The sequence below is a fragment of the Cavia porcellus genome, unplaced genomic scaffold (assembly GCF_034190915.1).
Source record: "Cavia porcellus strain 051 isolate PalLab524CR breed Dunkin Hartley unplaced genomic scaffold, mCavPor4.1 scaffold_19, whole genome shotgun sequence".
NCBI lineage: Eukaryota > Metazoa > Chordata > Mammalia > Rodentia > Caviidae > Cavia > Cavia porcellus.
In genome coordinates, this window is record NW_026947502.1 from 4385157 (window position 1) to 4400855 (window position 15699).

The 15699-nt window shown below is 42.9% G+C and overlaps 1 protein-coding gene across 2 annotated transcripts in view; it reads left to right on the forward strand.

The window, feature by feature from the left end:
- The first annotated feature begins 11053 nt into the window (after positions 1-11053).
- Positions 11054-15699, forward strand: part of Slc22a5 (solute carrier family 22 member 5) — a 28931-nt gene continuing 24285 nt past the window's right edge. For both annotated transcript variants that reach the window (XM_003464533.5, XM_013146748.3), the window contains exon 1: positions 11054-11680. In XM_003464533.5, coding sequence (XP_003464581.1) covers positions 11288-11680 — 393 coding nt within the window. In that variant the 5' untranslated portion in view covers positions 11054-11287. The remainder of the gene's footprint in view (positions 11681-15699) is intronic.

A 15699-nucleotide genomic window follows, 5' to 3' on the forward strand; every position in this document is an offset into this window, starting at 1 on the left:
TTTTTTTTTTTTTTTTTTTTTTTTTTTTTTTTGAGACAAGGTCTCACTATGCAGTTCAGGCTGGCCTTGAGCTCACTTTGTAGCCCAGGCTGGGTTCAAACTTGCAGCAATCCTCCTGCCTCAACGTCCCAAGTGCTAGGATTACAAGCATGCACCACCACATCTGACAAGATTGTTTCTGAAACTCAAAAAAAAAAAAAAAACTGGCTTTGGTAGCACAAGCCTGTGATCCTAGCATTCGGGAGGCTGAGGTAGGAGAATCCCTGTGAGTTTAAGACCAGCCTGCATACATAGCGAGAACTTGTCTGAAAAAAATAAAATTAAAAAGAACATAAGAAAGGAAGGAAGAAATGAAGGAAGCAAGGATGGAAGGAAAGGCTATGATATAACTCAGTGGCAAAGCAAGCATTAGATCCTAGATCAATCCCTGGAATCACACACACACACACACACACACACACACACACACACACACACAATTTTACTTGTAATGTTTTGGCAGTCTACTGAATTGTTTTTGAATCTTTTGGAGTATTCTCTAATGCCCTGTGGATTCTTTCCTAAGATTAAATTAAGACTTTTTCACCTTATTTGGTCTGAATAGGCCAGCATATTCTGGTCATAGATGCTTTCATTTATTTTGAAATGTTAAAATAATATTTAGCATTAAGGAAGCAGGTTTATTTTCAGGAAGCTTTGCTTTCTCTTTCAGTTAGTTCCTTTAAGATACTAGGAAGTATTAGCTCCACTTCTGAAGGTCTAGACACCCACTGTCTGGAAACAGGAATGGTGAAGTGTAAAGAGATGAGCAACACTGTGACAATTATGGTAACATCGTAATTTTTAACAATCTATGTTTTTGAAAATGTTTACATTTCCTTGTATAAAACCTGTTGGCAAAAAAAAACACAAAACATTGGCAATGCCAATTTCTACTTCTGATTTTATTTTCAATTTGGAATACAGTCTCTGTTAAATAATACTTACCAATTACATTTTTAAACCCAGTTCTCTTTCCATCACTCACTAAGAAAATAGTATTGTTTTACATTTTAAAAACTTGTCTGGCTGTGTAAGGCCCTAGGCTCAATCCTGAGTCCTGGCAGGGAAGTCTTCATAGAAAAGGAGTATCTTGCAGTGCTAAATTTAGCAGCTCAAGGTCTTTGGACAGTGCCACTCAATAAGACAGTTCCTCACTCCAGCCACATGTAACTACAGAGCGCTTAAAGTATGGCCAGCTGGGGGCAGACGGCCCGCGGCATGGCTGATGGCAGGCAACCAGTGGGGAATCAGAATACACCATACCGTTTCCTGAGGGGCTTGGTGAGTGACGTGAACCAGCACTGTGCCCTGACAGCAGACTCACAGAACCAGGCAGGCAGGGCCACCATTGTTTTCCAAAGGATTCAGGGTGAACCCCAGCAGCAGAACAATCTCAGGTTGCTTCGCTTCCAGTGTCCCAGAGTGGAACAAGGGAAGAGCCACCCAGTCACCACAGACTGCCAGAAGTAGGGAAGCAGACAGGAGGACTGCTGAGAGGTAGGAGCTGGGATCACCCAGACTCCACTCCGCAAGCCTCCAAAAGCCAGTCTTAGCCCTAAATACAAAGGGCCAAAAGTGTCCCCGGTTCACAACCAGCAGAGCTGCCTTGGCCCAGTGGCACAGGCAGGCAAGCAGCCTTGGTCTATGATAGGACAGGGGCACTCCTGCAACCCAGCGGCCAGCGTGTACGGGGAGTGTGTCAGTGGTGTAGAACAGAGGAAACCATGCAGGATCAGAAAGAGGGAATGCTCTGGGTGCAGCTCTGGGATTTTCCTACCCTGATTGCCATAGCAATCAGGAGAGCACCATAGAGACCATTATCGTAAGGAGAAGGAGACATTCAAAACGTGGTCAGCTGAAGACCAGTCCCGCCCCCACACCCGAGGCCAAGATCAGCCCTATACCAGCACAATCTTACTGCAAACTTGCTAGGGTTTCACAGCATGTTTCTGGGATCTGACTTGGACACCAGCACAGAACCGTGGACCTCAGGGGAGTTTTATTCTTTTTCTTTGATTGGTTTTCCTTTTTCTGTCTGGTCGGGGTTGGTGTGTGTGTGTGTGTGTTGACTATTAAGGTTTCTTACTGTATTTTTGTTTTGTTCTATGCATCTTTTTTCTCCTTCCTCAACTCTCTCTATTTCACAGTATTTTCATGTAGTGAACATTGTCTTTCTTCTTTTTGGTTCACTTCAATATTCTTTTGCTTTCTCTTTCATCCTTTCTCTCCTGCACTCTTCTCCACTTTCCCAAAACTTGGGTGACCATCCTTTGCCCTCCAGCCTTGCCTTTACTAGATTTCTCCTCATTCATCTCTCTGTTGTGGCTCCCATCCCTCTTAAATCTCAGAGTAAAGTCACTCTAGTAAGGGGAAACCCTTGCATGTAAGTTCCTGGTATATGTTGCATTTTGTTATGTAACTGTAAAGCTTGCTAAAGATTTATTTTGTTATATAACTGTAAAGCTTGGTTAAAGATACCAAATTGATAGTTACCAGTTTATTAGCTGCTAAGTTATGACTGATGCTATTGTTACTGCTAATTGTGCTACTTTAACTAGAATGTCATATCTATTATAATTAGTTTGTCTTCCTTGTATGACAACGCTGTGATTATCTGGGGCCGTAATCATCATAGTACAGTACCAGAGGACAGGAAGCTAAACCAGATAGCAGCTTCCCATCTCAGATAAATTGGGAAAATAGGTTCTTGGGATAGACACAAAGACCAAGAAGATGTCTCTGAGGAATAGATATTTCCTGGAGAAGCCTTAATACTAGCGATAAAGCTATCTACCATAAGAAATCTATAAGCATCAACACAGAAATCAAAATTTATAGAAAGTGACAAGATACAGAAGCAAAATGCAACCACAGCCCACCCAGAGCAAGTCCAGAGCACAGTGAGGTAAGGAACTGGAAGCCGCCCGCTGGAACCTTCTGAAATGATAGCAGCAAATGTGAAAAAACAAATGGGTAAGATGACAGAAAAAAATAATCTCTCTAGGGACGGAGGAGCAAAGATGGTGGGTAAATAACAACTGGCTACAGAGGCTCCCTGAGATAGTCAACTTAGAATTCAACATAATATAGAGTGGGGAGCCCCAAACAGAGGGAGATGAATTCTCTTCTCCCAAGAAGAAATTAAGGCAACTTGCGGACCATCTGAGGTCCCATTGTGACTGGCCGATGCTGTGACTTGCTGGGGTCCCACCGAGATTTGCTGAGCCATCTGAGGTCCAGCCGCTTTGACTCACTGGAGGTACAGTTACATTGAGTCTGAGGGTCAGCAAGCCAAATGGAGAGCTGAGTTGGCGGGGAGCCTACATCGACCTGTGGTGAGTGATGGGAATGGAGCTGTTCCATAAATAGGTGGGCTCTGGCGGACGACATTCTGGGAACCAGCAGGACTAGCAAGTACAAAGGGCAGCAGTGACTTCAGTCAGTTGTTCCCTTCCCAAACGGAATTGGTGGAGTGAGCTAGGCCTGGGTCACGTGACCTGGCTGAGACCCAATAGGTTATCCAAGGTCAAGTCCCTGCAGCGGTGTCCCACACTGACCACACTGGCCCAGTGGGGCCTCGGAGGTTCGGCTGGTCTGGAGGGGAGGTGGCGCAAAGTAATACAGTAGTGCAGGCCACAGCAGCTTGACTGATCTGGAGGGGAGGGGCTGGCATATACTGTCCCTGTCTGCAACTCACTAGCACACTGCAGTGTGAAGGGTCATCTAGCCAGTGCACTTCAGAAGAACTGTAACCAACAAAGAAAGAAACTGGGGCCTCCTGGAAGAAGCAAAAAAGATGGGAAGAGGAAGCAACAACAAAAAGTCCCCAGGTCCCAACCTGAGAACATTGACCCAAGACAGGTAAATACAAAGGAGAATGAGAACAGCAAACATGCAATATCAGACACAGCACCAGTGGACATAAAGAAATATATTCGGGACCTCATAGACGAGTTCAAAAGTGAAATATTTAGCCAAATAAAGCAAGATAAAAGAAAATTAATAAAAGAGATACTAAGCACCCCGCAAGCAGACACAGACGGAAGAAGGGAGGAACTCAAACACAGGAGAGAACCATTTGGTGAAGAATATAAAAAAATATAGAATACATGAAGCAGATTCAAAGAGATTACCAGGAAATTAAAAACTCTATGGAAAGATGGCAAATCAGCTTAAAAGAAACTAAGGATAGATTATTCGAACTGGAGGACAATTTTGCAATGTGGGAGTATGAAAGGGAAACCTTTTTAAAAATAACAAAGAAACAAGCAGTAACAATACAAAGGCTAGAAGATGACAAAAGGATCTATAACTTGAGAATAAAGAATGTGAATGAAGAAGCTGGAGTACAAACAAAGGAACGACAAAGGTTATGCACAGAAATAATTAAGGAAAACTTCCCAAACATAGGAAAAGGAAATGATATTCTTATATATGAGGCATACAGAACTCCAGCCACCTACAACCAAAACAGAGCTACACCCAGGAATATAATAATCAAGATCCCAGAAATTCAATATAAGAACAGAATATTAAAAGCTGTTAGAGACAAGAAACAGATAACCTACAGAGGAAGGCCCATCAGAATAACGGCAGACTTCTCGACACAAACCATCAAGTCAAGAAGAGCCTGCAGCGAAATATTCCAAGCTTTGAAAGAAAATAACCTCCATCCCAGATTGATATACACCCTGCTAAACTGTCTCTAGAAATTAATGGAGAAACAAGATGCTTCCAAGACAAAGAAGAACTTGGGAAATTCGCAACCACCAATCTAACTCTACAGAGAATACTGCAGGGCATTCTAGAGAGAGAGAAAAGTACTAGGATTCCAGGAACGGAGGCAGAAAGGCCTCAATGAATGGAGCAGAAAACAGAATAAAGAAGATAAGCAGATAATGGCAAAAAGAGTATAACATAAATGAAACAGAGAAAATTTTATTCAAAACTGATATGATTGATAGTATCAAGTCTGAGAGTATAGGCAACTACACTGAAGATGACAAGACTCAACAATACACATTCTGGTTTGATAACTGCCAGTTTTTGAAGTTCTATACTATATACAAAGTTGTGTTTTTATTAATGTTATATACTGACATATTCAATTATACTGTCTGATGATACAGCCAATTCTATTGGAGATAACAATAGACAATACAGGAACTATGGTAGAACGATTTGTACAACTGTCTTATATGTTTATTTCATTTCATGTGTTTATAGGAATATGTTTTGTTTTGCCTTGCTTTGTTTTGTTTCTCCCTCTAATATAGAAAGGATAGAAATACATGGTAAGACTCATGCATGTGTAGAATCTATAAACAGTTTATGAGAACAGATCTTATGACACATGATGAAATGAACAGATACTTTGAAGAAAAAGAGACACTAAAATACCCAGTGCTGATCCTGGAGTGTCATAATGTGAAACCCAGCAGTAGTATTATTCTTTGTTCAGAGTGATATTAGCCTGCTTGGGTTTTTTCAGTCTCGACATAATTGAAGAGAATGTATATTTAAGTGTGTAGGATTGATAACCATATTTCTAAGTTTTTGTTGGATAGTTGAACAGAACTGTTTGCGGTCTCACTGTTTGAATTCCCACTTTACATGTTCCATTTTTGTACCTTGAACAACTATTTGTAAAATGACAATATGTAAGCATCAACTAGTGATTTCTTACTATTTATTTTTTTTCTGAACATATGTATTATTTCTACCTATGTTCTGTTTTGTTTAGTCTTTCTTTAAATAAAAATTTAAAAAATAATCTCTCAGGTAAAAAAAGAAGTGACAATCAAAATGAAAGATATATTCAATGACTCTAGAGTAGACACATTTTAAAAAATAGAGGAGCTTAGGAAAATGATGGAAATCATGAATACTAAACACAGAAAAGAAATGGAATCCAGGAAACAGATCCAAACAGATATCCAGCACCGGGCATGGCGGTGCACACTTGCATTCCCAGCTCTCAGGAGGCTGAGGCAGGAGGATTGCCATGAATTCAGGGCCAGCCTGCGCTACATAGTCAAGTTCAAAACCACTCTTCACTACCTGGTAAGACCCTGTCTCAAAAATAAAACAAAACAAAACAAAAACAAAAAGATAGATATCCAGGAGATTGAAAATTCCATTGAAAGCATATGCAATACATTGAACAAAGGCAAGGATAGAATATCAGATCTAGAAGACAGGATTGGGTTAGCAACCATGGAAAGAAAAATATCTTAAAAATAGCAAGGGACCATAAAAAAACAATCCAACAGCTGCAAGATGAAGCAAAGAACAATATGCAACTGATCAAAGAGAAAGCTGCAGTTAGCACAAATGACATAAAAATAATCTCTTTACAGAAGTAATGGTAGAAAAATTCCCAAACATGGGTAAAGAATTTGGCATACATCATGTACTATGCCCATCCTTTTGTTCTAACCGACTCTGTTTTGTTTAGCCACGTTAGGTTTTATTCTCTCCAAAAAATAGTAAGAATTGTGGGAGTAAAAAAAAACCCAAAAAGTGTAATTGTTATTAAAAAGAGAGGAAAGGAAGATGGTCTAAGGGATATAACTGCATGTATATTTGAGTGTGTAGGATGGAAATCCATATTATTAAACTTTTGTTGGATCATTGATCGGCATTGTGTGCAATCTCATTGTATGAATGTTCACTTTACATGCTTTAATTTTATAATTTGGACAACTATTTCAAAGATGACAATATGTAACCTATTAACTAGTGATATCTTACTGTATTTTTTTCCTTGAAATTCTGTATTATTTGTACCCTTTTACTGCTTTGTTTTTTTTATTTTATTTCTTTTTTTTTCTCTTTAAATAATAATAAAAAAAATTTTGGCATACAAATAAATGAAGCATATAGAATTCCAAATAGCTATGACCAAAATAAATCTACACCAAGGCATAATAATCAAGATTTCAGATTTACTTTTTTTGTTTGTTTTTGTTTTGTTTGAAACAAGTCTCTCTAATGCAGTTCAGGCTGGCCTTGAGCTCACTTTGTAGCCCAGGCTGGTCTCGAACTTGCAATGATCCTCCTGCCTCAGCCTCCTGAGTGCTGGGATTATAGGCATGAGTCACCATGCGCAGCTCAAGGTTTCAGGATTTCATCACAAAAACAAAATATTAAATGTAGTTACACAAAAGAAACAAATCACATATAAAGGAAAGCCTATTAGAATAGTAGCAGACTTCTCAACACAGACCTTTAAGTCAAAGAGAGCTTGGAGAGAAGTATTTCAAACCTTGAACAAAAACAACCTCCAACCCAGGTTGACATACTCCACAAAACTATCTTTCAGAATCAATGGAGAAAAAAGATACTTCCATGAAAAAGATCAACGGAAGCAATTCATGACCACCAAACAGCCTCTCCAAAATGCTCTGAATGATATTTTAGAAAGAGATAACAAAGACCACAATTCCAAGAACACCAAAAGGAAGAAGCCACCAGACTGAGCAAGCAATTACATAGAAGGGAAAGAAGCGTACCAACAACAGGAAAACAGCTATGAAGAATAAGCCAATACATATCAGTTATAATGAAGCATCAATGTAAGTGGTTTCAATTCACCAGTCAAAAGAAACAATCTGGCAGGATGGATCAAGAAGCAACATCCAACAATATGCCACATACAAGAAACCCATTTATCCCAGTACTCAGGAGGGTGAGGCAGGAGGATCATTGCAAGTTCAAGAGCAGCCGGGGCTCCAAAGTGAGCTTACAGCCAGCATTGTGAGATACTGTCTCAGAAAGACAAAAAAGTCACAATTAATTAAAAAAAGAAATTCATAGACTGAAAATCAAAGGATGGAAAACAATACTATACATGACAGGAGGCCAGATAAAAGAAGAGTAACTATTCTATTTGAAATAATGTGACATTCAAGCCAAAATTGATCGAAAGTGATGAAGAAGGTCACTACATACTTGTTAAGGGAAAACTACAGGAGGAAGACATAACAATCATAAATATACATGCACCAAAAATCAGTACACCCAACTGCAAAAAACTAATATTAATGGACATGAAAAATCCAATAAGCACCCCACAGTTGTAATGGGGGACCTTAATACCCCACTGTTACAGATAGATCAACTAGACAAAAAAATCAACCAAGAAATACCAGAACTAAATCAAATCTGTGAATAAATGAACTTATCTTTTTTTTTTTTTTTTTTTTTTTTGGTATGGGGGATCAACCTCAGGACTGCGTGCTTGCAAGGCAGGCACTTATGCCACTGAACTAAACCCCCTGCCCAAGATAGCCTCTGTAATAGACGGTGCTGGAAAAACTTTTTCCACATGCCTAAATAAAACTAGACCCATGTCTCTCAACATTCACTAAACTAAAATCGAAACGGATCAAAGATCAAAATATTAAAACAGAAACAGTGAATCTTGTGGAAGAGAGAATATGTAGAACTCTTAAAGACACAGATACAGGCAAAGATTTCATAAACAAAACCCTGATCACACAAGAAATACTACGAAGAATTAACAGCTACGATCTCATGTTATTAAAAATCTTTGCACAGCAACAGAAATCACCAATATAGTGAGGAGACAACTTACTGAGTGGAAAAAATTTTTTCCAGTTGTCCCTCATATTGAGGGTTTATATCTAGAATATAAAAAGAATTGAGTAAAATCACATCCTCCAAATACAAAGATCCAATCCAAAAATGGGCAACTGACATGAATGTGCACTTCTCAGATGAAGAAATACAAACTTCTCAGATGAAAAAATAAATATATGAAAAAAAAGTTCGACATCACTGGTCATTTGAGAGATGCAAATTAAAACAATGCTGAGATTGCACCTCACTCCGGAAAGAATGGCTGTCATCAAGAAATCAACCGGTGACAAATGCTGGAGGGGCTGTGAGGAAAAAGGAATACTTCTCCAACGTTGGTGGGAGTGCAGACTGGTACAACCACTGTAGGAATCAGTGTGGAGAGTCCAGAAAAAAGCAAGGACTAGAGATCTGGGCATAGAGGCACATGCCTGCAGGCCCAGCACTTGGGAGGCTGAGGCTAGAGGACTGTTGCAAGTTTGAGACTAGCCTGGGCTACAAAGTGAGCTGAAGGCCAGCCTGAACTGCATAGTGAGACCCTGTTTCAGAAAGACCGAAACAAAACTGGACTAAAAGTCTCATTTGACCCAATTATTCCCCTTCTGGGTGTCTTCCCAGAATTAAAAACATCATACCACAGCAATATATGTGCACCCATGTTTATAGCAGCACAGTTTGTAATAGCTAAATCTTGGAAACAACCCAAATGACCATCAACCGCAGATGAATAAAAAAGTGTAATTTTAATATAATGGAGTACTGCCCACTATAAAGAAAGATAAACTTGAGGTATTTCTAGTTAAATGGATGTACTTTTTTTCCTTTTGTGTGTGTGTGTGTGTGTGTGTGTGTGTGTGTGTGTTGGGGATCAAACTCATGACCTCACACTTGCCAGGCAGGCACTTGTGCCACTGAGCTAAATCCCCAGCCTCAAATGGATGTACCTTGGGACCACACTCACGTGAAATAAATTGGATACACATGTAAATACTGCATTGTCTCTCTGGTGTGAGAAACTGAAAGTAAATAAGGACCAAAGTGTACAATAGATACTGCAAAGTAGGAAGAAATTGTTCAAAAGGAGAGAAGAACCAGGGAGGGGAATGGAGAAAGAAGGAAGGGAAAATCTTTTCTTTATAAGAAAAGATAAATGCCTGCCTAGTAAGTACATAGTTGTGAGTTTGATTCCTGGTACCCACAAAAAGAAAAGAAAAGGAAAAGAAAAAGGAAAAGAAAAAGAAAATAGAGCTGAAATAAATAGATAAAGTATAGCTGGCTGTTCTCAACTGAAAAGTGCTGAAAAAACACGCACTGGATTCTTGGGGGGGCGGCAATGATTTTTACATAAGGATGTAAAATTCCATTCTCAAATCGCATTTTGATATATGATGAAATAATATTGTGGATACACTAAACAAATATATCATTAAAATTAATTCATCCTTTAAAAATTTAAATATGGCCCATGGTCAAATATGATAAAGGACACCAACTACAACTGAATTTCATCTATCCTTGCAAAGGACATCTGTATACTAAAGTAATTCATTCTTTAGTCACAATTTGAATTTAACTGTTTATTTTTAATTGCTGAATCTACAAATTGTATTAACATGGCTGCTAGAGGATTCAAAATTACACACATATCCGGCTGTGGAGGTATGGATAGTCCTGGTTACTGGAGAGACTGAGGCAGGAAGATGAACCCAGGAGTTCGAGACCAGCCTTGAACAATAGTGAGACACTGTCTCTAATCAATGAAATAACAAACGTAGCTCCTTATTCTACTAGACAGTGCTGCTTTAGAATCGCATACTGTAGTTACTTTTCTTTTGTAATCAGTCAGTTCCCGAATTAATGAGTTAACCTTGCAAAAATAACTAACCTGAGGGGAACATTTGACCCTAAGCTAAAATTCTTAATAATCGCGCAGTTAAATTTTTACATTTGCTGGAACAAGTTAAAGAACAACAGAATTTTTTTAAAGATCAAAATATAGAAAAGGTATTTGAGTTAGAATTAACTCAATGCTCTCAGCCTCACTGTTGCCCAGTTTCAAGACTCCCTCGACCTTCCATAAGGACCCGCGTGACAGGGACAGCTGTCACTATGACCCCAGGCCAGTCAGGGTCCCCCTCTGGGCCTGCAATAATAATAGGAATAATGAACACTTTTAAAAGTCGCGTCTCACGGTCGCTCTTCCACCAGACACTCAGCAGGGCCGCCGGCCCTTCTGAGTAAAGCGACTTCAGTCCCACACTCCAAGGTCACTCAACCAGCAGGAGCAGACGCCGGACCTGGGTCACCCAGGCGACGCTCTTGGGGCGTGGCCCGTTGAGGCCCCGCCCCCAGATCTCGCTCCGCCCCGCGCCCGCACGCAGGCAGGCCGCACCGCCCTCTGCGTCGCGCGGCTCCGCCCCTGCGTCGCGCGGTCGGCCCCAGCTTTGGGCGCCGCACCGTGGGTCGGCGGGGCGGGCTTTGCGGCCCAGGCCCAGAACCCGCCCTGGCCTCGTGCACTATGTAAGGCTGCCGGCGGGGCCGGGCCCGCGGCGGACCTGTGGAAGCTCGCGAGGCTCCCGGAGCGGACAGCGGTCTGCAGGTGCGGTCCCGGCCGGGTTCGCGCGCAAGTCCCACGGAGGGCAGTATGCGGGACTACGAGGAGGTGACCGCCTTCCTGGGCGAGTGGGGACCCTTCCAGCGCCTCATCTTCTTCCTGCTCAGTGCCAGCATCATCCCCAACGGCTTCAACGGAATCTCGTTCGTGTTCCTGGCGGGGATCCCGGAGCACCACTGCCGGATCCCGGGCGCCGCGAACCTGAGCAGCGCCTGGCGCAACCACAGCATCCCGCTGCTGCAGCGCGACGGCCGCGAGGTGCCCGACAGCTGCCACCGCTACCGGCTCGCGGCCGTCGCCAACTTCTCCGCGCTCGGACTGGAGCCAGGGCGCGACGTGGACCTGGGGCAGCTGGAGCAGGAGAGCTGTCTGGACGGCTGGGAGTTCAGCCAGGACGTCTTCTTGTCCACCATCGTGACTGAGGTGGGTGGCAGGCCGTCACCGTGGTCCTTGCAGCCTCCCGGGGCGCCCCGGACGCTGTCACTCCAACCCTCAACCCCCAACCCCCAACCTGGGCGCGCAGCGCTCTGGGGATGAGAATCCTTCGGCCAAGGAGCTCTGAGGCACCACAAGGTGACTCCCGGCCAGTGAGCGTTGCTCACAGCACAGGTGTCAGGCTGGCCACCCATCCCGAAGGCCACATCGGTGGTGGAGCTAGAAAGGCCCTGGCAGCCAGGGAGACTCTTCACGGTGATGGGAAAGATGAGGAGAAAAGGCCAGGGCTTGGACCAAGGGACTGTCACCATTTTTCCTTGAGCTTTAAGGCATCTGTTGAAAAAAGGGAAATACTCCTCTTTTCAGAACTTTTAAAGTGAAAGGAAGCATAAGACTATCTTCCCTCTTTTCTCTAGTTACTCCTTCTCCCATCTCCCTCCCTCCCCCCAACAATCCGGTCATGCCTGGTGAGGAACTGTCTTCCTTTTTCCCATGGTCAGTTGTCATTTTTATGAATCCGAGCTTCTGAAGATCCTAGAGTATCTCCCAGGATATTTGAGGCAGTGTCACTGGCAGGGTTTACTTGAAACTTAAGACCTTAGTTTGTAGAGAGTAGGGCAGCCTTTCTCATTCTTCAGCCTCTTGAATTTTCCTCTCAGGTGGCTTTGGCCCCCAGTGATTCTGCAGTCATTTAAGCAGAGTGTATGACCTGATGGTAATAGTGCATGTGGATGGGTTTTGGGACTGACTTAGGCACTGACACTAATTCCCTGGAGGCTTAGAAGAGCAAAGTAAGCAGAGGACAGTGATAAGAACCCTCATCAGGCATAGGGTAGTTCACCGAGTGTCAGGATTAGAGGTTCGGGGTAGGGGTGGCTTCCTGGAGGTGGAGACTTCTTACAGAGTCCATGGTGTTGAGCTAGAGGCCCAGGTGCAACAGCAAGAAGGTATCATCAGAAGGGCAGAATAAAAGGAATGCTAAGAAGCCCGGGGCTCTAGTGTGGTGTCAAATGCTCCAGGAGGTAGAGTCTGAGTTGCCCCAGGAGACTCGCCATGTACACCCATGTGTTTTCTCCGTATGTTTGAATGTTCGATGTCCCTAGCACCTGTGCCTGCTTATTTATTGAAGAATACAAGTAGCTGGAGTGTGACCAGCGGTCTCCCATCTAGTGACAGAAGCATTGTTCCCTGACAGAAGTGCAACAGTGGGAGGCAGCGTTCTGCTTTACCTCCATAGAGAATGGAAACTTTGATTTGTCCCAAATCCTGGTTACTAGCCTCAAAAGTGAGTCTGCTGCCTTCTTGGAAGCCAGTGAGAACTGTGAAAACAAGACATTGTCCCTGGGATTTCAAGCAGAGACCACAGAGAAGACAGCAGGCTTTGTGACACAGAAGTTCCTACAAAGTCTGCTTGTGGCTCCTCAAAGAAGGGGAAGGTGTGAAGTCACAAGCAGCTCGTAGCATCTTGTGGGGTTTGTTTGTCCTGACGTTTAGGATTCCCCAGCTCACTGTAGTCACTTGCACTTAGTTCTCTCTGTCTATCCTGCCTTCTGTAGAGAGTGTCAGTGGCATCGATGAGCTCCCGGGGGCCAGTTTAACAGAAGTATCTCAACCCTCCTGACCCGGCTGTACTGCCAATGTCTGTCTCCTCTAGGTTGTGTTCAGACTTTATTCAGTTGTCATAGCAGTGTTGTAAGAACTATGTGCCCTGTCACCTACTTACAGGTGTCAGAGAGGCAAGATTAGTACTTACCCTTTGTTTTGGGATGTTGCAGTGCTGGCTTAAAGTTCAAGTCTGCATGTTCCTCTCAGGTGAACTCAGTCACCGCTGGAAACTGCTGCATCGACACTCTGATTACTTTTTCTAAAGCCAGTTTTATCCACTTAGACATGGCTTGTTGATTAGTGCAGTTCATTCTGTGCTGATAGGTGTCCCCAAGCCTGCCCTCCGCCCCAAATCAAACATAGAGGTGTTTGTAAGTACTCTGGTACTGAATTCCTATTTTTTTTGTACCAGGAATTAAACTCAAGACCTTATGCTTGCCAGATAGGCACTTGCCAGGCAGGCAGGCACTGTGCCACTGAGCTGTTATCCCTAGCTCTGTTGATATTTTTTTTCCCTTTTTTTTTTGCTCTGTTTGTTTTTTATCGGTACCGGGAATCGAACTCACCACCACACTTGCAAGGCAGGTGCTTATGCTGCTGAGCTAAATCCCCAGCCCCTTCTGTTTATATTTTTTGACAGAAGACTAAATTTTCTGGTCTCCTGTTTGATTTTGCGTGTGTGTGTATATTAAAGTACATACCTGTAGCACTAAGCTTTGGGACCTTTGCATCTCCCTTAATTTCTGACACAATGCAGGGAAATTTTCCACTCAGGAAAATTTCAACTGAATGGGTTAATGAATAACCTAGGAAATCTCTTAAGTTGAACAACTAAAGCAAAATGAATAGTTTAAAATTCATAAAAGAGGGGCTAAGATTTAGCTCAGCGGCATAAGTACCTGCCTTGCAAGCAGGTGGTCGTGAGTTCTATCCCCAGTACCAATAAAAAAAAAATTCATAAAAGAGAAACTCGGAGGTATCTAAAAAGAATTTCCAGGCATCTTTTAAAAGAAATGTGATTCTCTATCCGTCTGATAAGAACTTGGTGCTATGCGTCTATGGGACAAGGAATCAGGGTTGGCAGAAAGAAGTGAAAGAAGTTTGTGTCCTGTGTCTCAGGACTAGCTTGGTGATCCATATGCCTCTAGGTTGGCCTCTCCCATGGCCACTGTGTCACTCCTGGGCACTGGGGAATCGTCCACCCCAACCCGCCATGCTTTAGAGACCAGGACTTCTCCCTTCCTCTGGAAGCCTAGGTGACTTCGCAGGTTCCTGGCGTACTTGTTCTTTGGTTTTGCCATAGATGAGCCCAGCATGCAGGCAGGAAGTAACCGTTAGTAACTTCTGAGGCGTCTGACCTCTAAGTCAGGGCTTAGGCAGTCTTGTTTCTTGCTGTCTCTGCTTTCCAGAAGCCCCCACCCAGTCCTTGGTGAGACTCCTGTTTATTCCCTCTTGTAGTGGACTAGGTTTTGTTGTGTTTTGGGGTTTTTTTTGTGTGGGTTTTTTTTTTGTTTTGTTTTGTTTTGTTTTGTTTTTGGTGCCATTCTTGTCTGAGTCTCAATATCCTGCCTGCGGCTAGAAGAGCCACACTGTCATCCACCTCTTTGCCCGCAGGAAGACTCAGCCTCCTAGGAGGCAGGGCCAGGGCTAACTGTGTCAGAGCAACCCAGAACCCGCACCTTGCTGTTGGAGCTTTGCTGACTTCTTCCAGGGGAATCACAAACCCTCATCTGTCTCTTTGCAGCAGCATAACAAACTAGGTAGACCACTTGCTGGGCTCGGTGGCCCCTTATGTGTGACACATCTGGTGATGAGGTCAGGTCAAGCACCTCTCTGCACCACCTGGCTTAGGACCATTATGTTGAGTCCAAGTTCTGATAGTTGGCACAAGGCAGGGATCCGAGAGAGAAGAATTCCTTTTATAGATTGAAATGCAGGATTCATCTGGGCTCTGGCATCTAAAGGCAAGGACTAAGCTGAAAAGATATCGTTGTGAAACAGCTGTCATCATATAAACCAAGTCTATTGTCTCATGAAGTCCAGGAATGAAATCCTAGACAAAAAGGAAGTTAAAGGGAGAGTGTTTATTGGGAATATTAGAAGAAAAAGTGCTCTTGGTGGGTGTCCAGGAAGGCTCCCAGAAACTGGGGTGCCCATGGCCTCTTGGTCCAGAACTTTTCATGGATAAGGGGAGTACAATAATTGCTGGGCTATTTAGTGACCACTTATCACAGGCAGCTCTGTGGATTTAAAATGACCAGTTGGAATTCAGGCTCTCTAAGCTACTTACTCCATGTGCAGAATTTAAAGGAAACTGAGATTTTAAAGGAAAGCTGATTATTCTGCATTTTTAAATAGAATTTAATAGAGAAGAACAATAACTACTTTAGTAAGGAGGGGCT